The following is a 24,960-nucleotide window of genomic DNA, read 5'->3' as shown; positions in this document are numbered from 1 at the left end:
TGCTTTTGATTCCTTTTACTTCCTGGGCCAGCATTTTAGTCAAAATGTCTTTGTTGTCTTTTCTTTTGCCTGATGTGTGGTCACAGTGTACGCCTGTAACAGTCTTTTGGCTTGATTTCCATTCCAGAGGTTTTGTAGTGTTTTGTTGTTTGTATCAGTTTTGCTTCAGTCTTTCTTACCATAATCCTTTCTCTGTATTTAGGCGTCGTTCTAGCTCATTTACCTTAGTTCTCTGAATTAAGACAGGTGGCATGATTAGTTTATTTCACTATGTCAGAGTTTAGCTCAAGCATCTTATTGTGTGGATCATGAGACCATTGCTAGAGGCTGGATTCTACGTGTAAATTATTCCTCTGTGTTTTTGTTTGTTTTGCCAGTTTTTTACTTTGATTTTTTTTGTTTGCTTTATCTCCTATCAAAGTTCCATGTGACCATATGATTATGTCCATTTTGAGAAATTACCATTATGGGGACGTTGATTAGTGTGACAATGGATCGATAACTTTGTGACATTTTAGATTTCTGCCTTCCCCTCTGTTGGTCTAGTTTTGACGTATTTCTTCTATTTATCGGCACCCTGTAGATATAGCCTTTTTTTTAGTACGCAAGCAGAGTGCATGTCTCCAGGGCGAAGAAGCATTATACTGGGTAAAACTGTCATAGGAAATAGTCAGACTCGGAATAGCAGAGATTACCATTAGGCTATCAATTCATTAAACTATAAAAGCATTGTGAGAAGTAACATTTTTGGTTGACCCCTCAATATTGTTTGACATGTCTGTTTTTATTTGCAGTGACGGTGATCAGTGGCCTTATAATGCTACTACTTTTTTTCTCGGAGCTCCAGTATTATCTTACAAAAGAAGTAAGTGATTCTTAGTATGTTTATTACAATCTTTCTATTTGTATTTGTTCCTCAGGAAAGATGCAGTTTGTTTGAATTTTTTTTGGTTTCTTTTGTGAGCTAAGTTTAAAGTTGGGAACTGAACGTTGGGTCTGAGCCTAGACCTAAAAAATATTTGCAGCTATTTGCTGAGAAGAACCAGAGGCTTCTTTACGGACCATAAGGGAATTTACTGCCCTCAGCCATCTACTGTTTACTGACCTAAGTTACTTCTTTTAAGTGCATTGTACAAAGCTTATAATGCAAACTCGTTTAAATTATAATCAGCCATTGTATTGATTGGATGCATGTGAAGCTTTTTAAACAGAGCTAAACATTGTTAGTCTCCAGGAGTTTTCTCAACACACAGCTGTCTTTGAGCGGAACTACAGAATTGATGAATGGTGCGAGAAGCTAGGCTAGTGTATGGTGGAGCAATCAGTCGCCATCCTGAAGCAAAAGCTTCTCCAATGACTTGAAGATGAAAGGCCTTCCCAACTGGCGTCAACATGCAAAGATGTATAATGAAATGGTAGATGTGGTTAAGACACCGAACTTCAGTCCCCAATGTGGAGACTGGGAAAATTGTGAAGCAAAAGAAAAAAAAGAAAAGCAAACCAGAAACCAAACCCAAGTAGATTACAGAAAGTGAGCCATTGCATTCCTCTAGAAAGCACAAGTAGAAGTAGAAGGATCCAGCGGTTCCTGGAACCTTCTCCATCCTTTCACAACAGCCTTCTGTAATAAAGGGCCAACTCCACTCTGTGGGTGTAGTTTCGTCATTGAGGAAATCTAAAGAAGTCAATGGAATCCCTGTGCCAAGACATTGTAAGGGTGTCTGTATTAAACAGGAGCAGAGCATTCTACTCCGCTGTCTTTATGCACTTTTAAATGGAATACCTTCCGTGGTTGCTCTAGCAATGTACACACTATCCATAGCCAAGCACCCGCACCACGTATACTCACTAGAGAGCCCGTTCAGAGGGTGTATATCTTGATGGAACAATATTGTGCTTTGTAGACCTTTAGCCCAAGGAAGAAAATGCAATCAATTGCCACCAGATAACATCGTCCTCTTGGAGAGTATTCTTTAGACCACCCGCCAACCCCCGAGAAAACACCTGTACTTCTACCTGCACTTCCAAGTGATTTGAAAGCTTTATCCCATGCAAAAGTGGTTTAAAATCTTCATCCCAGCAAAGTGGTTTGAAACCTTCATCCCAGCAGAAGGTAAAGACATATTAAAATAAGTTCCCTTGGTAACATGGGTCACCGCCAACAAGTTGCACCTGTTGGCCTGGGTTCAATTGTGGGTTGACAATCTAAGCAATTTTTTAAAAGAAAAACAAAAATAAGGAACCTTTTCCCCCAGTGATTCTTATAGCATATGAAACTGTGCTTCTAGATTTGTATGACATGTGGGTTGGCCTGCATTCCGAGCCCTTTCTTCAGAGTTCTGCTACTCCTTGATCCCACTAATGAAGAATATTTTTCTGGGTACGTACAGGGCAAGGTCTCTGGTAGCTCTGCACAAAGTTTGCCTGTCCTTGGCTTTAGATTGTTAAGGAAACTTATAGGCTAACCCTGCTTGCCCTAAGCATGAAAAGATGGTGGTCTGCTGGTTAGTCGGCCTTCGGCATCCTATAATCCCACACTTGATACACAAGAGACAGACATATGGAAGCTCGCTGACAAAGGCTTTCCATATAGAGACAACGGATCTTATCCTCAAGGGGATGTTGTATCAGCCAAACGTTACCTGTTTTAACACACCCTGGGCTTTCCAGTAATTTATTTAACTGCCATTAGTTTCACTTCACACGGAATGAAATCTAGTTGCAACTATTCCAATAGGATAGTTTTGCATAAGTGAGCTACTACAAACATAAAACGATGCCCAGTACTGTTCTCACATATCAGAAATAAATAATACAATGAAGGCACTGGAGGATGAACATGTCAAACTTGCTCAGTTCTGCAGCTGATTTAATTTGCATGTAATGACTAGTTCCTGCACTTCAACTAGGGCCCCTTTCTGGTGTTCCAAATATTTTAGGTCTCAGCTGCAAGTAGCTTTAGCCGTCTGTTAGCTATACATACTGTTTCCAACCTCATACACATATTCTTACCGAGGGCTTTGGGTAATCTCCTAGTTCATGGTTGGTTTGCTTTGTTTATCAGTGTCTGCTTTCCTCCCTTTCGATGGCTTTGCTCCCTTATATTATTTTGGAACCCTGTAAGTGCATAGTATTTTTACATGTGTGACAAGTTGTTCCTTTTTGCAGACTACTTTAGAGGAAATTATACAGATGAACCATCTTTAGACCAGAGATTAAGAGGCCGTATTGAAAGAGTAGAGATTTTAACTTTTCCCTAAGAAGTTAGCCATATGTAAATAATAGATATAGAAAACAATGGTCCTAGACCTATTTTCCAACTACAGTATAGTTGTGCAAACAGTTTAATCTTAAAGAACATTAATTTTTCTAGAACCACATCAGACATGTATGTATTCAGCATCTGGTTATTGATGCAGAACAAAAAATGCAAATATGTACATCCTCAAATAAACATAACATAACAGTACCAAATATATCACCAATAGTGACTGTTTATTATATCTCAATTATTTCATAACCGTTCACCATCATCATTGTTTGAACAAAGGGAGTGTGAAAAAGAGAATTGTGCTCGTGAATAGAACAGAAAGAAGGGAATCAAGTCAGGATAGTATTCCAAAAACAGTCAGTTTTCTCTTTAGTTTCACAAGTGAACCAGCTATGATTTCAAATTGCACCAGTTCACAACTGGGCCTGTCCTGCATAGATAGTTCCAAAAAGTTTTTTACAGATATTCTGGAGGTGCACAGAGATTATATCATCTGTGAAATGGGCACGGCTGGGGTCGTATCGGGTATGTAAATAATAAACACTTGGCCCACATTGAGCCATTTTGTAGGTGTGTATCTTCTGATTCTTCAAGGAGTGAATGCTAGTGTTACACCATATAAGTTGCAGAAAACAATACACTACTTGCAGAATACAATACACTACTTGATAAAGGTTCTATCTTGTTATATTGGAAGCCGTGGAGTGTCTTGCAAATGCCATTTGAAGAGTTGAACCTAGGTTTTTCAACTGTCAGTCTAGCTGCTTTGGTCTGGATGGATTGCAAGCAATGAAGAAGAGATGTTTTCACTTTAAACTCTGAACTTATAGGTTAATTTTTACTTGATGGCAGCAGAAATAGCCATGACTTGCCTTCCACTGCTGGGTATGGCAGGAGTGGCCGAAGACGACAAAGGTGAAAAGTACAAAAGGAAGCCACTGCCGAAATCTGACAATCCATCTGCAAGGAAGTGTCAATCTTGTATCCTACGCTCTTCACCGTTGCATAGGGCAAGTGCCAGAAGTTGCAGGCCAGAAGTGGGTTTTCACATGTGTTTGTTAGAATCAGAGTTGAGAATCTCAGTTTTGCCCATATTAAACATGATCCAGCTTTTGTCATCCATGTCTGGGAAGTAACCACACATTTCTGCTTATGTAAAGAATCCATGGAATTCGCTCTGAGTTAACATAATAACTGAGTGTCTTCAGCACAAGTATATAAGTTGAGGCCAAATGAGTCCACTGTGACATCCACCGGCAAACAGGTGAGGCAGTAGTGAGGAATCCTGAGGAACAGCACGTTAACTGTTGGAAAGATACATTCTAGTAAAAGATCACCTGTTGAGTTCTGTCTGTGAGGAAGGATGAAAAACAGTTTCCTACTTATCTAAGACACTAAGCTATGGTACAAATAATGTGGAGGAGTTTTATAAGAATAGCGTGGTCAATGGTTTTGAATACAGCAGAGCTTTCTCACAAAATTAAGTCTAAATTAAGATTATCATCTGCTGTTAGAAAATGTCAACCACCACTGCCAAATGAGATAATTATGTGCTTCTGCTAGTATGAACATTTTTGGGGAATTATCTGGGAGGTTGTGCGATTAATTGAAGGGCTATCATTGTTTTTGTCACACAAGTCTCCCAAGATTTCAGCAACTGCTGGATGAAAAGTAATGGAGTGGTTGTTAGAAACTAACAAAAGATCAAGATTAGACTTATTACCTAGAAGAACTACAGTATCTTTTTTCATAGGGGCCCCAACTATACCTGTATTTAAAGAAGCGCTAACAATATCTAGCAGTACCAGAGGAACACTAGCCTCTAATTTTGAGAAATATTTTATGGTTATTGAGTCTGTGATTGCGCTGGTTTAGTGAAAATCTACGTTCAGGGATTCTATAGAATCAAATTTCACCCTCTTGGTCTTGGCTGATTGAAGAGTTGAGCCCATAGTAGACGCCGAGTCATCTGTAACTAGAAATGCAGTCATATAATCTCTAATTTGGTTTGTAATTTGGAGTGAAAGAAATTGCCTAATTGTTCCCACAAATGTGCTAGAATGACCAAAAAGTAGTGCAGTTGCATAAATCACTGATAATGGTGAATAATTCTTATTTCTTGCTAGGTATCTTAGAGATTCTTTTTATAGAAATAGTTTTCTTAGCAATTTTGTATTCTTCTAATGCCCAAGCTCCTCTTCATAACAACGTTGATTAAATGCATGGGTTTTAACTATATGTAGATTAGAACAACACTGCTATGTTATTAGAATTACTGTTTTACACGTCATTGTGCCTAAACATTTTTGTAGTGCTTTTGAAGCTAATTTCAGCTATGTTTAAGTCAACAATCTAAACTTGTGAAGAGCTGAAACTTGATTGTGACTTGAAAATGATGCTAAAGGGCTCTATTGCTATTCTCTTGAGCTTAATAATCCTTTTAGGTTTAGGCGACTAAACATTCTTCAGTCAATCGATCTGACACAATCAGATCATTTACGATTTTTCATCTGCATTTTTTTTTTATTAACTCCTAAATTACACTATTGGGTGACTTGATGACGTGATTGTGTAGTGCTAATTATTATAATTTTTTCCTGTGGAACAGTCTCCACCTGTTTCTGAAATACGTTTTTGTCTCTCCCTAGGTGTATCCAGAATTGTTTGTTGATAAATCAAGAGGAGAGAAATTACGAATAAATGTTGATGTTTTCTTCCCACATATGCCTTGTGCATGTAAGTAAACTGCCAGACTTGTATTGTTGAAATAAGCACAGTAAAATCGTTTTTGTTTGTTTTCCATCTCTTGTTTAAGTTGAATTGGTTATTTCGATGTTGCCAATCAATGGAAATTTAGCAGGGACTGGTAGCAGCAGGAGGGGTCACAGGTAGTGCCCACGTGCAGCCATTGGCCACTATTCCATTCATAGCCAAACATTGGTCCAGTACAGGAATAGGCATACATGCTCAGTAAATACCTGGTGTGGATGAGGGGAGAGTCTGTTCATGGCTTCTTGGTGGATGGGTAGAGTCATTGAGTTATTGATCCCATACCAACATTTGGATCATACAGGGCAGTGCTCATTCTGCCAGTAAAATTGCACAGCCATCTAGGCGTCTGTGCAGTGACCTGTGACGTCTCACTTGTGGTTCTCGCCAACAAACAAGGGATTTTCTTTTTTGTCCTGCTCTGATGTGTAGTGGGTCTTGTAGTTGGCAAATTATTTGGCATGCTGGGTGCCAAATGCAAGGGTTTGTGTAGGTTTTACCCTCTTACTGCAGACACAAAACCAGTTGTTGACTGGGGGACTGTGAAGGTTGTGGTCAATGACTTGGGAAGAATACACCTTGGGGGCATTCCCAGTTGCAGAGATAATGCCGAAATGGACCATAAGGCATTTCTACGTACCTCACGCTTGTACATCAGTGAATGGCAAATCACATAAGGTAGCTTGCTTGAAGTCGTTTTCAATATAAATGCAATAAAAAGGTAGCATTCATTTTATATCGCTTTATGTCAGAATAAGTTGTTGGAGTTAATATAAACCAGTAGGAAAAAAATTAAGGGGGGCACTAGATGTGAAAGATGGAATACCCAGTAAGGTGCATACTGAATGTACCATGTCCAAGCTATCTCTCTTTGTAAAAAGGCCTTCTCTGCCGATATACAATCTCAGTCCACTTTTATACTTTAGGTCCTGATGAATGAACTATAAACATGCGCTAGTCATGCTAAAGACCATTGGAACTTAAAGAAAACCTGCCTCTTGCGATTTAATCCATGTTCTGAGTGATCTATTTGTAGCTTATTCCAACTTAGTGCATCATCAAGTCTTATTTGTGCAAAAGCATTTTATTTCTGTTTTACACCAAGACAATGTGTGAATATTAGAAACAAGATGTTAAATCCTACTCTCTGAATCTGTCGTGGGTTTGAGTAATGCCAGGATTCCTTTGAGCCCGAACCAATCTAATCTGTCTGTTTTGTTTTACTCAGATTTAAGTATAGATGCAATGGATGTGGCTGGAGAACAACAACTGGATGTTGAGCACAACCTCTACAAGCAGCGACTGGATAAAGACGGAAATCCAGTGTCACCAGAGGTCGAGAAACATGGTACAGTTCACCTCTTCCCTCCCTTGCTTGATTGACTCTAAACCACTTTCGGCTGTTTTTGAGAATTAGTTGTGGATAGTAACGTTTTCAAGTCTATGTAGCAGAATGGTAGGTGTCCCAGTATTTACTTGGTTACTAGCCCATGGTGTTAAATATCGTAACTGATTTGTAAATACAAAGTAAGTTACCCTTCACTGATAAATATCTACAAACGAAATAAAGTGGTTCTACTGTGCCTTTCTTTAGTGTCCGAACAAGTAATGAATGTGCCATTGCCTGCATATTCATTTATGTAAGGTATTACACATTGTGTCGATCCATCTTAATACAGCGGTGGACATCTTTACAGATTTCTTGGTTTACAGCATTGCAACCATAGGTTGTGCACATAGAACAGAATTGGGTGTGTGCTATGTCCAGTCGGGATCAAATTACACAGATCGAAAAGTGGTAGGCAGGAGATGATCACTTGTAATAGGAACAATTATTTACACCACATCTTAACACCTGGCCTCAAGCCACTAAAAGTATCATCAGCAACCCTCCCATCACCCACTTAGAGGAGCCTCTATCTCCACTACGGACACCCTTCGCTTCCTCACCTTATTTCTTGACTCATATGAACATCCAGCAAAGATACCATCATTTTGGTCTCTTATCAGATTTTTACTCCACTCAGAAACCTTAAAAGATAATGATCAATGTATTATTCCCATACATTTTAATACTCTCTACCTTATAGCCGTTCCTATTCCTGTCTATGTTGAAAAGTATGAACAATATTTACATCTACTACATTTTAGAAAGGGATACTAAATGATTAAACACAATTATTTCAAGCTTTGTCAGAGCCGATAGGTCTGGGTTTAATATGGTAACTCATGTATCATAACCGTAATAAAATCAGACCTGAGTGGAATGGTGGATTATATGGAAGGCTCTCCTGCTTTCGTATCAGTATTTTTTCATATCTATTTAAAATAGAGAGGGCGATAGCTGTAAAGTAGTCCCTCGTACAGTTCAATGCAAGTATTTGAGTTATGCCCAAACAGCCAATAGAATTAGGTGAGCAATGAATACTCCTCTGGGCGGAGCCAGGCCATGATTGACAATGTCTCAAGCTGATGGCTGAAAAAGGCCTGAAGAAGATAGCACACAGTTGAAAGGGGCAGACCCAAAGACCTCTGTGTATATTTTGTAAGCAATAGGTCTGTTTCACAAGTGTGCTGTCAGAACCCAAACTTAACAACTGGTGCTTTTTTAATCTCAATGTCCAGGAAAAATATCACGAGGCAAAAAACTCAGCAGTAGTGTAAAAAGTATTATTTTAAAAATGTAGTGTTCATATTGTATGGACTTAATCTCATTAGCAAAATCAAAATGAGCTGTTTGCATTAGATTTTCCTCACTAAACTATTTTACATTGTTTGTTATTAGTTAATCTAGCCTTCATTTTTGCAACTTGTTGCTGGTGTCACAGATGTCGGGAGCAGCTCCTTCCACCTCCCACTGCCCCCTCACTGCACCAAGAGAAATAATAACTCGGGAGGTTGGGATTGTAAGAGGAGGGACTAGGACTTTTCCTAGTTCTTTGCCTTTCACTCCACACTAACTGCTTAATTTCTTATATTTTCAGGACCACTCCATCCTCTCACAATGATTCTTTGTGCATGAGAAGGAGGAGTTGTGTGTGTGTTTGTGTCTCCCAGCAAGAAGCCGGAAATGGTTGGGAATTTTTGCATCCCCTAAGAAAAAATCCAAACAATGTCTAGCCCTGTTTTGGTTAGTATGCACAAACACACAATTAACCCTGCATCTGCCTACTTACTGGGAAAAAGAACTGTGAGTCTATCCAAGCAAAGAGCCAGATACTGTTTCGATTTTTATCTCATCTAAGAATGTATAGAAATTGGGAGTTAATGAAAGATATATAATAAATATGGGCAATAATCTGAATGTACGGATAGGGAACATTTTTACCACACCAGATTCTAAACTGGTGATTCAGGGGAAGTTTTTGCAAAAAGTGTTTTATTGTAGATACTGACTTAAAACAGGAAATCAAAAAATACAGAAACTCAATAGATAATCACAAATGTCCTGCCGTCCTGCGTTTCTGTACCTCTCCCAAAGTAAATAGTCCTCCACAAGTGCATTGTCTATGATAGGAAAGGCTCAAGAAAGCATCCTTGGAAAGTGCAAGAAAGAAGCTTGTAATTAGGTTGATTGTTTTTTTTTGTAGATGGGCATTTACTGTAATTTAACTTGGGGTTGGGTGACACCTAAGGAAACCTACCAAATCCAGGTGTTTATGGAATCTAGCCACCTGGGGTATCCTTTATGGTGTGACTTGCATGGATGTCACCTCATTGTGTTACACAAAAATACCCTGCAAACATCTGACACTGAGGGAAAAAACAGCATGTATTCACATTTCTGTGATAGAAAGTTCCAGATTTTCTGGGGAACAAAAAAACTCCTGCCACTCTGTATTACCCCCTACTAATGAAAACACTATTAATGTGGGGTTGAGCTATCATAGACAGCAAGCAACCAAATGATAGCAAGTGTGACGTCAGTGTGGTCTTCTGATGGTCTGGTCTGTTGCTGTCTTGTGCAATAGACCCACTCATACGCTTTAGGTACTGACTTTATCAGAAGTATGAAAACATTGCATGGTAGGCCTTTGTCATGTGACCAATGTTCCAGAGTCTTCTGTCACAAACATGAAGAAATTGTAATTTAAAAAAAAAGAAAATTGTAACCCATGCTTTGATATCTGCTGAGGATTATGGATCGTATTCACACATGCAACATCACTTGAATTCCCCCTGGCCTCTAGTTTACAGAAATGTCTGGGTTTGGTAGACTTTTTATGGGATTGTCCGACCCAGGGCCTAATACTGCACCTGCACCATGGATGCCCCCCTACGTCCCCCATCAAAAACATTCCCTGGTGTCTAGTGTTTTGATTGCTGCTCAGTTACAAGGAAATGAGCTCATCCCCGATGTCAAAACACTCAAAAGACCAGGTGAACATTGAGGTTTCTCAGGGAACTGTTCATTTGTGAGGAAGAATGATGGAAATTGGTACTTTTTGTGGTCAAAATGCCATGGTCAGTGTGTTCTCTTGGCCAGTCAATTGGCGCAAGACAAGACTGCCATGCAGCTTTGAAACAATAAAATGTGTAGATGTTGAAAATAAATAGTTGTGGTAGATTTTCATGGTGCGCAGACGTGAAAGCTGCGACTAAAAGACAGTTACCCTAAAATGGCTTTTCCCTTTCAGTTGCAATCAAAATTTCAGAAACACGCTGTACTCACTTTGTCTGTGCCCACCCCCAATCAGTAGAATACTCCCAGTTGTCTGGTGCCTTCATACTTGGGAAACCCAGGAGAACACAGATGTGGGGATGAAGGCTGTGCAGTTATATATTCTGCCAGAGGGAAACTGGAGGCCATTATCATGGTTTGGAAAAAACTATTACACAAAATTGGACAAATGTCATGTTCTATGTATTCTGCTAGCCAGCCAACCAATACAGAGATCAAAGAGGTAAATTTGTTTGAATAAACAAACACTTATTAAAAATGTTTTTTTTAATGTTCCTGCACGGAGGTGTATAAACAGCATGGGTTAACCGTATAAGGCAGCAGTATACATATATTTATTTTTACATATATGCATTAATACAATACCTGTGGGATTTTGTCTCCAAACCTCAGTCTGGCAGAACATCTGCTTTAGTGCCAGGAACATTATTTTAAAGGAATCATCATTGTTTTCTTATCTTTTGTGGTTTTTGTTGATTATAGATCTTGGGAAGGTAGAAGAGAAAGTATTTGACCCAAGTGAGCTGGATCCAAACCGCTGTGAAAGTTGTTATGGAGCAGAATCCGAGGATATAAGGTATCAATATTTTGGATCCCTTGTGCTTTAAATTAAAAGTGGGTTCACAAGCAAAGCTAAATGTGGGTAAAGTTGCTCAACATGCCTTAATTTCCATATACTGAAAAAATATTGAGATGGAAAGGCTGAATGAAGCCTTTGGGTGCGTGCATCTTCACTTGAACCTTTCTTGGCAGATAGAGGCATTACGACCCTTCATAAGCATCTAAAGAACAAATGTTGTTCCAAATTTTCCTTCCATTCTTCATTACCATTTTCAGCTATTTTAATTTCATCAGCGCTAAATGCCCCATAGAACTATGTTATACCAGGTTTCTCAACAGCATCAGTAATGCTTCAAGGACACTCTCAAGGGTTAAACCATATGTACCTTTCAGTGTTACAAGAAACCGTTTTCCAGCCTTTTGTGGTTACATTATAGGTGTAACAAAGTTGCTTAACATTTAACCCAGCACAACTATATTACATTTTTTAACTTAATGCTAAAGATGCATGGCAAAAATAATTTTTTAAAAGTGACTGCATGTTTGCACTTGTTGTTTGGTGGAGCCTTCAAGCAACTTTGTGTTCCTAGCTTGTGTCTATCAAGAAAATATAAGCGGCTAGGCCCATACTGCTGCACTGATTCTTTTTAGGTATCGCCTTTTCAGTGCGCAAGTGCTGCTTTGGAGTGACCTCTTGGAATCGCTCCGGGCTTTTGTTGAAACTCCTGCATGTTTTGCACTGTTTCATATTAGTACTCGTGCATGTATGGCGTTTCCCTTGCAGGAGCGAGCAGCGGCGCCATCTGTTTGCAATTATCACGCTCGCTCCCGCAAGGTATGCGCCATACATGCACGAGTACTAATACTAGTACTAGTACAAGTACTAATATACCACGCTCGTCTTTCAGCGCTTGTTAGTTGGGAAATTTGAGAACCACACCCTCTGAATCTCGTTGCCCAAGCTGCACCCCTGCGTTCGCCTGTGCACCAGGTCTGTCGGGCTTTTCCCACACTGCGATGCCTGTCTCTCACATTTCCTAAACTCTGAGATATTCTGAGTAAATAGTCCTTTGCTTAACTGCATTTGTCACATCTCTACTCTAGATGTTGAGATTAATACAATGTTCGTATTTTAAGAGAAACTGAATGTGGTATGCCCTAGTACTGGGAAGAGGGCACATTTGAAGCTCCAATTCCCAATGATGCGAACATTAAGCCGTTATTGCTCGTTCAGTTTAAATCTGTCTGACTGACTTCTTAACTGTTGTAACCTTTCTTGGAAGACACGCCGCAGGAGTGCAGAAGTAAACATACACAATTTGTGCAGTTTGGAACCATACATTATAGACCTATTAAATACACCAACCCTCTGTCGATTCATGGGGCTGACCCGGAAACCCAAGTGTTTTACAACATGAACAGTAATTATTGAGGTCTGCGGTCTGGCTGCACAGCAGAAGCTCCTTGATTCCGAGTACTCTAGCCGGCAGATTACCTGCAAGCGAGCACCGGAAAAAAATGGACAGAAGTCGGAAACTTTTCCACCGAAACTACGGGGTAATGGAGGGGAGGAGGCGAGTGCACCCGTCCCTTGAACTATAAACTACCTATAAAATCTCAGGTATGCACGGTTTGTTTTCTGATTTGTTTACATTAGCCAAACCTTACCGAAAAGTAATAGCAGCCTGTACTTCATTGTTCAGCAGCCAGTACCTCATTGTTCAGTAGTTAGCCATGTTCCACCAGGTTGAGGGGCAACCGTCGCCTCGCGTGAAGTGTAACCCGCGGGCATGCACGTGCACAGCCTTTATCATCAGTGACGAGTTGTGCACGTACAGTTCTCTGCCTCGCTCTGCAGCATTCTTTTGGTAGTTTAGATGAGGACACTGGCCCCATATACCGCTTCCACTAATAAACGCGCACACACATCACCTATGTGCGGGGGTCTCTCATTGGGGTTTCTTTCTTGTTTCCAAGTGGGTTCTGACACTGTTTTGTGCTGGAAGCTAGCTCAACGCCACCTCGTGATATCAATTACACTTAGGTTTTAGCCCCACATGCATTATTTGATATCCTCTGCTATCATGTAATCTCAGTGAAGCAGACAAGACATCTTCACACCATTTCTGCACAACTGTATGTGTGTATACCAAATGCACTGATTCTGCATTCTCAGCCAGGGGTCTATTTTTATTGTTTTTGTCGAGCAGAATTAATAACATAGAAAAAGCAGCTTAACATAGAGAAAGACAATCTTCATCACAAGTGTTACAATCTCGGAAGGGATCATTTCATATGAACTAAAGCGCAGATGTTATGGTGCGATTAATCCGACAAATACTATTATCCTAATGTACCCAATTACTTAGAAAAGCGTTAAAAAGATCATAGAAATGTATACCATTTAAGAGATTGTTTTCGTAGTGACTAAAGTGCAGATGCTAAAGTGCAAAAAGAACCCTCGGTTGTATAAGCTCTAGGAATCATTTCTATTTGATCAAGATTAAATTTAGGCTAAACCATCCTTTTCTTGCCAAAAGAGGAAAAAGCGATAACATATATTAAAAAAAAAAAAAAGAATCCTTTCATATGAATTAACACCTTCGCTGCTAAGGCAATTCCCCTCCTGTGCTGGAAATTGCTATTTTACATTGTTTTATGACGAGCTGGGCTCGTCATCAGCACACGACCACTGTGCACCATGACGAGCCCAGCTCGTCATCAGCATCGAAAGGGTTAAAGTGCAAGTGCTAAAGAGAGCAAATGGCCTATCACAAACAAGCATGACATCTTTAAATATCCTTTGCCATTTATAGCTTAATTCAAAAAAGAAATGTCGCAATAACAGTGATCAAGGTGTAGAAAGTGCAATAGAGATGTTACCCTTGAAGATCTTTCTATTTGATCAAAATATTTCCAAACTGAAATAAATTTCCTATTGGCTCCCACCCTTATTGCATAGGCTTCTTCGTAAGTTCTTACTCGTTTAATTTTATTGTACCATTTGAGGAAGGACGGGGCTGTGGTAGTTTTCCAGTTCTGGAGAATCAGCAAGCGAGCAATCAAAAGGGAAATTGATAAAAACATTTGTCCAGCCCTTGTTAAAACCTGATTTAAATTCTGTTGTAACAGCTCAAACAGTACAAGCTCCAGCACAGGTTGTATAGTGCTTCCCAGAGCACAACTGAGTTCAACACATAACTTCCCCCAGAACTGCCTCAAATTTGAGCATGTGCAAGAGACATGTAGCCAACTGCCCTCCCCGACCTGCTGGCAACGAAAACACTTATTTTCAACCTCAGGATACATTTTATGGACTCAACCCCACCACCGCTTAAGTTGCTGGGTTAGCAGTGCACAGAATGCTCAGTTGCAGTCCAAAAAATAAAAATTAATATATTTTACAATCAAGAATTTTCATCTTTATTTACATCATAATGTTTGACCCTTAATTTCTTGTAATAATAATCATTAAACATTGTTGATAATTGAAGGTTGTAGGTTAATTTGGTTTAAATACCAAATGTATCTTCATATATTTTTGGGAAACGTACATTCTTCAATAAAGAAACAAACAAAACGGAAGGTGTAGTTGGCCCAACCTTTCATTGGTGTTTTTCCCCACTCTTAACTAAATATAACCACTAGGGTAGTGTTTGAGTGGAATGGCATACTTGGGGCATATAAAAGATGTATAACTTCACAGTGTTGCAGCAGCAAGGTGGGCAGAAATTCACACCGTCACAGCAGCATGCTCCACTCAAGCACAACTTCACGATGTTTCAGTTTTGAGCTCAGTCCCAGGAGAACTCTGATTGCTCTCTTTTGCCTTCTCGGGTGAACAGGCTCAAGCTAAGGGGTCCATGGCTTCTGGCTTGTCCGAGACAGACCCACCTCCTGCAGGGTTGAAACACTACTTCCTTCTCTCGGCGGAATTGGCCTCAAGGGGCTTCAAGATAGAGTGCAGCTTGTTTACAAGTCAGACTCCATGTGATATCCCATTACCTCTGGAAAGCTGGTAGCCAGGCAGAAGTTTGCTCTGGTTGACCAAGCAAGGGAGTTTCCTGCAGAGTACTGAGGGAAATGCTGGGCAAAGAACTTGTAACTGAAACAACAAATGGGTCAGTGGGTCCCACTTTTCAAGAGTCACATGAGATGAAGATTGTGCATTCGGTCTGCCCTACAAGAACTGGTTTGTGCTCGTTTTTCTTTCTCCGGCCTCTCCAGACACAGCTGTTGTGCATTTCAACAGGGTCTCCAGCATGAAGCCCCTCCGACTGAGGCATAAAGTGATGTGCTTTTTCTACATCTGGATATCAGAAGCTTTACGGGATAGTGATCAGGAAAGGGACAACAAGCATTGGAAATGCAATAGGTCTCGCACCATTAGAGTTAGTGTTTTTAGAATTGTTTATGGGTTTTTTTTGTAAATGTTTAGCATTTTTGTTTCCTGTAGCCAATGCTAAAGTATTACAAATAAAAAAAGCCATAAACATTTCTAAAAGCTCTAACTGAAATGGTCTGAGAACTATTGCACTGTGTGAGGGTGAGGGTGAGTGAGGGTGAGGGTGAGTGAGGGTGAGTGAGGGTGAGGGTGAGTGAGGGTGAGTGAGGGTGAGGGTGAGTGAGGGTGAGTGAGGGTGAGGGGTTGAGGGTGAGTGAGGGTGAGTGAGGGTGAGGGGTTGAGGTTGAGGGTGAGGTGTTGAGGGTGAGTGAAGGTGAGTGAGGGTGAGGGTGAGTGAGGTGTTGAGGGTGAGTGAGGGTGAGGGTGAGTGAGGGTGAGGGGTTTTGGGTGAGTGAGGGTGAGGGGGAGTAGTTGAGGCTGAGTGAGGGTGAGTGAGAGTGAGGGTGAGTGAGAGTGAGGGTGAGTGAGGGGTTGAGGGTGAGGGGTTGAGGGTGAGTGAGTGAGGGTGAGGGGGTGAGGGTGAGGGTGAGTGAGGGTGAGGGGTTGAGGGTGAGGGGTTGAGGGTGAGTGAGGGTTTGAGGGTGAGGGGTTGAGGGTGAGGGAGTGTGAGTGAGGGTGAGGGGTTGAGGGGGAGGGGTCGAGGGGGAGGGGTTGAGGGTGAGTGAGTGAGGGTGAGGGGTTGAGGGTGGGTGAGTGAGGGTGAGGGTTTGAGGGTGAGGGGTTGAGGGTGAGTGAGTGAGGTTGAGGGTGAGTGTGAGGGGTTGAGGGTGAGTGAGGTTGAGGGTGGTTGAGTGAGGATGAGTGAGAGTGAGGGTGAGTGAGGGGTTGAGGGTGAGGGGTTGAGGGTGAGTGAGGGTGAGGGGTTGAGGGTGAGTGAGGGTGAGGGGTTGAGGGTGAGTGAGGATGAGTGAGAGTGAGGAAGATCACCTGCCAATGTGAGCCCAGCATTCACTCGAAAACTGAACTCCAGTTGTCTTACAGGAAGTATGCAGCGGGCATAGATAAATGGGTGAATAGTTGCGACAGTCAGAGAAAGTGTATCAGGCCCTGCGAAGATTATATTTCTATAAAGCGTACTGGAGCTTTACAAGGCCCCTTACTATGTCAAACTCAACCCTACTTGTTGGGCCCTCCGAAGGAGGTGAGGCTGGGTTGGAACAGAGGGAATCGAATCAGTAATTCGAAATAGTGCTCCCAGACATGTCACATTGGCGCTAGGCAGGAGTAAGTACGCCATCTCTGCAAAGAATGCTCATCAAACCAGAAGGCAAAATGAATATAGTTTCTACCCTGGGAGTCATCCATTAATTCTATTTTAAAGTGCCCCAGAAGTAAGGCAATGCAAGAACTCAGTTAAAGACGGTGCGAGATAACTGTATTCTAAACTTTTTTTTTCCAAACAAAAGGGGGCAAGAACTGTTCAGTTACAAAACAGCTGAACGAACTAAGTAGTGCAAAACATACAAAATATCAGGCAATAACTTTGGAGCCACGGTGGCTTGCACTTGAAATCTAGTAAAGCAAGCTTTGCCAAACAATGTCCACAATAATGTCACTCAATGGTCAGTTTGTGGCATTGTTTTAGAACAGTCGACGTTTCGATCCCTAGCTCCTAGATAAGGGGGATCATCATCAGGACTAATTTAAATACAATTGCCTGGTGTCTATCGTTGGAGCCTGTTGGGATAAGGAACAGGAAAAAGGGGGGAGGAAAAACAGACAACAGCGACCTGTCAGAATTACTGTAATAGTTGCATTTCAATATGTCAACAACTGGTGTAGGGATCAAGTGCCACCATATTTGTAGACAACATAAGTTAAAACAATGTTGGAGTCGGGTACTCGTGCCACCTGTGGGATGTGTGCTCCTAGATAGCACTTGTGCATGTCAGGAAAACTGCTAGCTTTGTGTTATTCGTGGCGAGGTATACTGTGCAAGTGTTTTCACAAGTGTTCAAGAAGGTGATACTTATGTTCTAATGGATTTATGGGGGTGATCGAGTGTGTGCGGAGGGTCAATTAATTTAGTGGCGAGATGTGGGAAGAGAAGTTTGCAAGGCGGCAGGGTAAAGTGAACGAATGGGCGGAACTTCGTAAATGGACTGCCTTACCCTAGTTCAAGCGAAATATTGCTTGAATCCGAATGATTAAGGTGTATAGAGCGCTGCGTCATTCCTTTTGAAAGAAAGTGATGAATGTCAGGGCTGGTTGCCGGGCATATGGCGTCAGAAAAGAATGTGAATAGCCAAGGGTTGAGCATTACCTTTTCTTCGCTCAGTGCGGTCCTTGGAAGTGGTTCCATGGTTCGTATTTGCTCGGAGTGGCTGGTAGGGCAGCTTAACCTCGCTGATTAGCGGTTTCTTGCTGTTGGAGCTGGGGAGTGGGAAAGGGTGTAGGTTGTGTCAGCGGTGCCATCCTTTACCATTGAAAGGTAGAAGGCATGGGGAGCACAAGGGTGCGCTCAGCATGATGATAAGGGCTTACCTCTTAGGAGTCTCGTGGAGGTTGCAACGGTGTGCGGCTCCGGTCCTCGGCACAATGGCAGGAACCTCGATAGTCTGAACTAGGCTTCGAATAAAAAAAAATGCGACACGGCGGGCAGGGGAGGGGGCGGAGCGGGTAAAATAAACAAACGAGACGGAGGGAAGAGAGGGGAGGGGGGAGGAGAAATGCGACACGGCGGGAAGGGGAGGGGCGGAGCGGGTTAAATTAAACAAACGAGACGGAGGGAAGAGAGGGGAGGGGGGAGGAGAAATGCGACACGGCGGGAAGGGGAGGGGGCGGAGCGGGTTAAATTAAACAAACAAGACGGACGGAGGAGAGGGGAGGGGGGAGGAGAAATGCGACACGGCGGGAAGGGGAGGGGGCGGAGCGGGTAAAACAAGACGGACGTGCACGCGCTTTTAAGCTCAATGCGCATGCGCATTGAGCTTAAAAGTCACGGGCACTGCAAGGAATCGCCACGATTCCTTGCAGTGTTGGATAAAGAGTGGATAAGCCCCCATAGTCTCGCTTGCTCGATGCGCATGCGCATCGACAGGCGAGACCTAAAAAGGCTGCCCTCACTTAAATGCTACTTCTTACTCTGAGCAATAGAGACTGTATATATTTAGTCATTTACAAGCCGGCTTTCTACCGAAAGTTATCACTCTTGACCACATTTTTAGGTTCAACCTGATCTATGGGAAAACCTTCCTGCTGGATAAAGGGTACTTATGTCATTTTTGTGAATTTAAAATCTGCATTCTACACTGTCCCAAGTTCTGAATTATGGGAAGTACTAGGAAGCATCAACATCAAGTGTTGCTTGGCTAAACACTTATACGGTCCCAAAGGCGAGACCTAATTGGCTAGGCCAATGTTTGTTTTCTGGTAGTTAGTGCTCAACAAATGAATGGACATTACCTATTTCACAAGTAGTTGCCCTCTGGTATGTTTGTTTATTTTTATTTCCTGAGTTACCTGAGGCACTTATTTGAGCTTTAATCTTCATATGTCTCCTGTGATCATTATGATGACCTTTCAGGCATTGTGACTGTGAGCGAGAGATGGCTTATAATCACAGACGTAAGGCCAGATTTGTCACTTGGACATTATTATTCCTCATGCAGTGCCTGTAAATGTTTACAGAGAAGATTTTTCTTCTTGGGACAATCAAGGTTAGAACTCAGCTAAGATTATCTCATATTGGGTTTAAGCTGAGTTAAAATGATGCACTCAAATTTTCTGCTTCCACTATTTAAAAATATATATTGGATGATAAGCTGCGTCTGATGGGTAAGAATAAAATGGCCTAGAACTGGGCAGAGGTATCTTATATATGAAAATGTGTGCTGACCTCGATGCCTGTCCAGTGTAAGATGTTAAATATTATTAGTTGGAATATTTCAGGGATAGTTTCCACGCTCGGAGATTAGGAATGGCTAGATTTTATTATTAATTATATTTTTTTGCAGGAGACGTGCGCCAAGAACATGACCACTTTAGACGGATTTACTAGATTTGTTTGTCCGGCTTCTCCACCCCCCTCTGATAGAGGAAAGGGCGGCCTTTTGACATTGTGTATGGTTTCCTTGAATATTAAGGTGGTGGCCATTCCTGTTTATTTTTTGTGGATGCAAATCTTTTGAGGGTATTTTATTGAGGCTTTCTTATTTATTTTTAAGAAGAAAGTTAATGCTAAAATATTTCTTTTCAGTTCCTGATGGCCAACGTCTACAAAAATATGCAAACCAAAATTGTAGGAGAATCACACAGGTTTATGTAATTTTTCATGGACTTTCCAGAGAAGGGTGATTAGATAAACTTGTGGTAAAAATACTGCAATGTCCTTCTATGGTCATCCTTTCAGTTAATAAATTTCTAAAGTAATGCCTTACTACCAAGAAAGCTGAAACTTTTTATTACAGATATATTTTTACCTTCCAGCATATGAAAATCGTACCTATTGTGCAACAGAGGATGTTCAACTCTAATAATACATAAAGGACAATGCTTGATTCAGACGTTATGGAGTTTAACCCCTTGCATGCTGATGACGAACCCCAGCCGTCATGCACTACGGTGCTCGTGTGCTGATGACGGCTGGGGTTCGTCATGGCCCGCCCCTGTTCATTTGTTTACAGCACAGGGGCGGAAACGGGCCAGCAGTGAAGGGGTTAAAAGGCACTGAATTGGAACTCGTTTGTGCTTAACCTGGCACATGGCCACCATGCACAAAATCCAAGCTTTTGGTATCATGCATGTACTTTCATGGAGAGCCTCTCTTTAGAAGCCTCATTGTGAAAGGAGGAGGAAGACTTGGCTTGTGTAACTAACTGCTATTATCAGCCAACAATAGTCGTAAATAATGAGCCTGTTCATCATCCCCAAAGTTGACGTGCAGTAGTTGGGAGTTGACCATAGTCCAGGTCAGGCTTCTCTACAAACACTGAGCTAGGGATTCATAAAACTGACTGATTGAGGCACCAGGGCATTGGATTTTTGGCTTTTATTATTGGTTATCGGATCTCATCCTATTTTATCTTAAAAACGGAGTCACTTGAACGTGTTGCTAACACTGAGATATGTACAGCCAGGTGCAAAAACTAGGCTTTAGAATAAGCTTTACTATAGAAAATTAGATACTAATAGAATTTATGGCTTTGTTGTGCTGTATTATGTCACTGCTAACAACTGATGTAGACCGCATATCTGGAAAAAACTGTATGTTCCAGCAATGCGTTTTTCTTTTAATAAATGTTTTAGAGAGGATCACAGCAGCTTCTCATACCAGATCTCTGCACCAGGAAAATGAAGCCCAGCAAGTGCCTAAGTACTAGCTCTGCCTCATACACGGCAAATGTAGACTCCGCTTTATCGGAGTGTGCTGCAGTCGGTATGTGTTGGTGATTAAAATAAATGAAAATTAATTCTGAAACAAAATGAACATGTTTATTCCCAACCTATATAGGATGCATAGTGGTCTTGATTGTGATATTCAAAAACCATTAATTGATGTTCGCTTGTGTGCAAGAGACTGTCCTGTTTCACAGATAGGACTGGAGTAAAAACATTTGAGCCCATAACTGTAGGCGAAATACATTTTGGTACATTTGTTTTTACTTCCACTTGTGCGTGAATGTCACTTCACTGGTGCAATCTCCTTTTCCCATTGAGCCTGTAATATCATCCTTAGCAAAAAGAGAACTTGTCACCGAGCCTTCTCTGGTGCTGCCCTTAAAATATGGAACTCTCTTCCTCCGGAAGAACATTTCAATATAGAGATTTCAGAACCATCCCCCAAACACATTACACTAGACCGAGCCTCCAACCTATGGCCCTAGACCACATGTAAGTCTTGAACGTCTTCTAGTGCATGTAACATCTGAACTCAGCGGAGCATTCCAAAATGCTGCCACCAGGTCTCTTTTGACTGCCTTCTGATGTCTGAAATTGAGTCGACCCCACCACCAGTAATGCCTTTGGAGCCCATACTGTTTGAATACCCCATTTTTGCGTTGTTACATTTCCCCCTGCAGATGGTTCATTCCTCTTATTATTGGGTGCATAGCTGCAATGATCTTTTTCGGTGCCGCTATCTTGTCTGTATACATTGATTCTCAGACATTACATTGGGAGTCCTCCTTGCCCTGCTGTACTTCTGTGTGTAAAGTAGCGCTGTGTGTTTGGGTATTCTACTGATGCACCTTGTTAGTTTGGTTATTTCTACCCTCCCAATTGCCCTCATTCCCCTGTACACCACCCGCAACATGCCCCTAAATTTACTCTTTAGGAATAGCGGGGATTGAAACATGGCTTGTTGCCAAAAGGTTAGCATCAATATGTCCCACTCATGTAATTTTGCTTCTTACTTGCTGTTAAGGTACATTGATTCTAAACTCCTCTTTTAGCTATCATGTGCAGTATCTCAAATTTGTCTTGCCCTTTTCTTCACAAGAGGTGTCGGTCAGCGATCACTAATCTTAATTTAACAGAGACCTCCCCTGCAACCAAAGCTTTTGAATGAGAACCTCCACGGGCCACCTGTCCTTGTCTCGCCACAGTTTTTCCAGGCCTTACTGGGTGTAGGTCGCTTGCTTCCGGCATTGCTGAGTTTTCTCCTTTCAACATAACTGCACTTTCACTGTCCGCACCTTCATTTTAATTCTGGTTTTGGCAACAGTACGCTCTCTACCTGGGAACAGGGCTGTTTGTGCTACAAGAATGCCACTGCCATCTCCAGAGAATGCATATCTGAATGGGAGTGCATCACTTTAGCTGTTTGTAATAAGGGCGAGCACTAAAGAAGTTTCTGGGGCGTACACATGGACTCTTATCTCTCTAGATCATTTTGCATTTGTTCAGACATATCCTACATACAGGGGAGTTACTGCGAACTGCAGAAGTTAAGCCTGCCTGGAGTTCAAATGGGATACATCTGCCCTTCTTCAGTAGCATTTGTACATCACATCACCAGTTGCTCAACCACATCAGGGATGGATCTTTAATGATCTGCTACTTTATGCAGACTTTACTGTAGTCACCAGTTACAAGCGTATTTTGGAGCCTACTTGTTGAGGCTTTTGGTTTATGGCCCCAGTGGGCATGCTCCAATGCTCATGGAGGATCAAATTCACTCTTTTCCCGAAATTATAAAAAACATTAGTCCACAAGAACTTGTTTCTGGCTTTGACTGTTCTGCTTGTCCTTACGCTTGTTTTACTGTTATCCACACTGAAACCTCTCAACCTACCCTGAAATCTATTCTGTAGAAAATCATGTTAAACATCAATTTCATACTTAACAAGAGAGATATCAAGTCATTAGATTAGTTACTGATTCAGGAATCTTGAATGGTCTATAAAGTAGAGGTCCATATTAAACATATGTTACTGACGTAATATAAATTCACTAGTCCCAACTCTGGACGCAGAGTGGAGCTGTCATCATATATAACTTTATTCGGTCATTTGTAGAAAAACCATCAAAGTATACAAAGTATAAAACAAAAATATATCTACAATTAAAATAGTATTAAACCATTGCAACCATAAATGCAAATGACATCTCAAATCAGTTTAAGAACATGAATACATATACCATCACTCTAATCGTGCTTAAAAGGGGAGCAATACGACCACCAAACATATGCAATGCAAACCATATAAATCAAACTAAAGATATAAAAAACATATATATCATGAAAATAATAAGAGGAGTTAAATTGGTGTCATAACTAAAAAAGAAGCGTTTTGCGGATCAACCAGAAATATAAAAGAAAACAGCTGAGGGGAAAGACAATTGGCCTAAAAGTATCGGTTTTTAAGATTCTGAACGCTATCTGGTACTTCCTAGCACCCAAGTTGAGGCAAATAGGTCTAATCTATTTCCTACGTAACTGCCAGTACATGGGACAAACAAACAATGCATGTTCTTCGTTTCGTCAACTTCGCAGCATGCCGGACAGGTGTCTATAACTACGCACCTCTCCTCTTTCCCCGGAAACTTCAGTATCAAATTTCCGTGATATACAGACTTTTGGCAAGAGGAGGCGAAATCAGGTCAAGGAACGGTTCAAATAAGGAACAGGATTTTATGATTAAATAATTTGTTGTTAGCTGCCGCTTGTTTGATTATTCATGTGGTGCTCCCCCACTACCTTCCAGTAAATAGCTTTAAGGGACAAAATGTCACGTCTAGTGGCCCTTTCTGGGTACTCCCATAAGCCCATTAGGTTCAATAGCTTGCACCATTTAGCGATATGCTTGAACCAAGGAAATTGTTTTGCCCCGTTCAGCGCCAGGACCTCCTGTAAAGAGTTACGATATTCAGTTAATTGGGGAGTATTTCATAGACTCAACCAATAGCTTAGGGGTTTCAGGGCGGCCAGATCACCAATTCTTTTTAGCCCAAGGTCACAAAAAAGTGGGGTGAGTGGTGTTGTGACAGGTAGCGAGATCAGAGCCCTTGCAAAATTATTCTCGCAAATCGTTAGTTGATTTACAGGAGTAAATCCCCAGATCTCTGCTCCATACAGAGCTCCACTTAGGATTGTTTAAAAAATCTTAATACTGATTTAGATCTTTGGCATAAAGTTAGGAAGCTCTTCCTCAGCTGATATTCCCAACTAAGCGTCTCATTGAAGCCTATGCCCAAGTAGTCAAAATTGTTTACTCGTTTTAATTGTTCATGTTTGATCTTGATCTCTCGTATACCACCCCTTATTTTGCCGAGCACCATAAATTTTGTTTTCAAAGTGTTCAGTTCCAATTTCCTCTCCTTTCAAAAGCTCAGGAATGTATTCAATAAAACTTGTAATCCCATAGGGGCAGTAGATATTAGTAACGAATCGTCGGCAAAGAGCAAGATGGGTACTTTTTCATTATTCAACGAGGGGGCGTCATTCTTGCAACCCATTAAACAACTCACCACAGCATTAATATACAGAGCGAACAATGTGGGGGCGAGAACACACCCTTGGCGCTCTCCACGTTCAATCGGAATCCTCTCTGTCAGTTCCCCATTTACCCCCCACCTGACCTCGGCATAATCATCCTTATGCAATCTGGCAATCAGTCACCAAGTCTACCGGGGCACCTTGGTCAAGCATAGTCTTCCACAGCAGGTTAAGCAGCACCAAATCAAATGCAGCTTGCAGATCCACGAAAGCCACATAAAGCCGCTGTTTCCTAAGTAGCACGTACATCCATGCTAGCGGGAAAATCTAAAAGCTTGGTCGCACGTGCTAATTGTTGCACGAAAGCCAGCCTGAGCTGGAGACAATACCATATT

At 41.4% G+C, this 24,960-nt stretch overlaps 1 protein-coding gene across 1 annotated transcript in view; it reads left to right on the top strand.

Moving 5' to 3' along the window:
* ERGIC3 (ERGIC and golgi 3) overlaps window positions 1–24,960 on the top strand; it is a 334,632-nt gene that overhangs the window by 75,185 nt on the left and 234,487 nt on the right. Inside the window, exons 2-5 of the mRNA XM_086932316.1 lie at window positions 795–865; window positions 5,920–6,007; window positions 7,269–7,388; window positions 11,205–11,298. Coding sequence (XP_086788442.1) covers window positions 795–865; window positions 5,920–6,007; window positions 7,269–7,388; window positions 11,205–11,298 — 373 coding nt within the window. The remainder of the gene's footprint in view (window positions 1–794; window positions 866–5,919; window positions 6,008–7,268; window positions 7,389–11,204; window positions 11,299–24,960) is intronic.

This window comes from Lissotriton vulgaris, chromosome 7 (genome assembly GCF_964263255.1).
Source record: "Lissotriton vulgaris chromosome 7, aLisVul1.2, whole genome shotgun sequence".
NCBI lineage: Eukaryota > Metazoa > Chordata > Amphibia > Caudata > Salamandridae > Lissotriton > Lissotriton vulgaris.
Note: the sequence above shows the minus strand (reverse complement) of the source record. Positions and strands in the feature narration are given on the sequence as shown.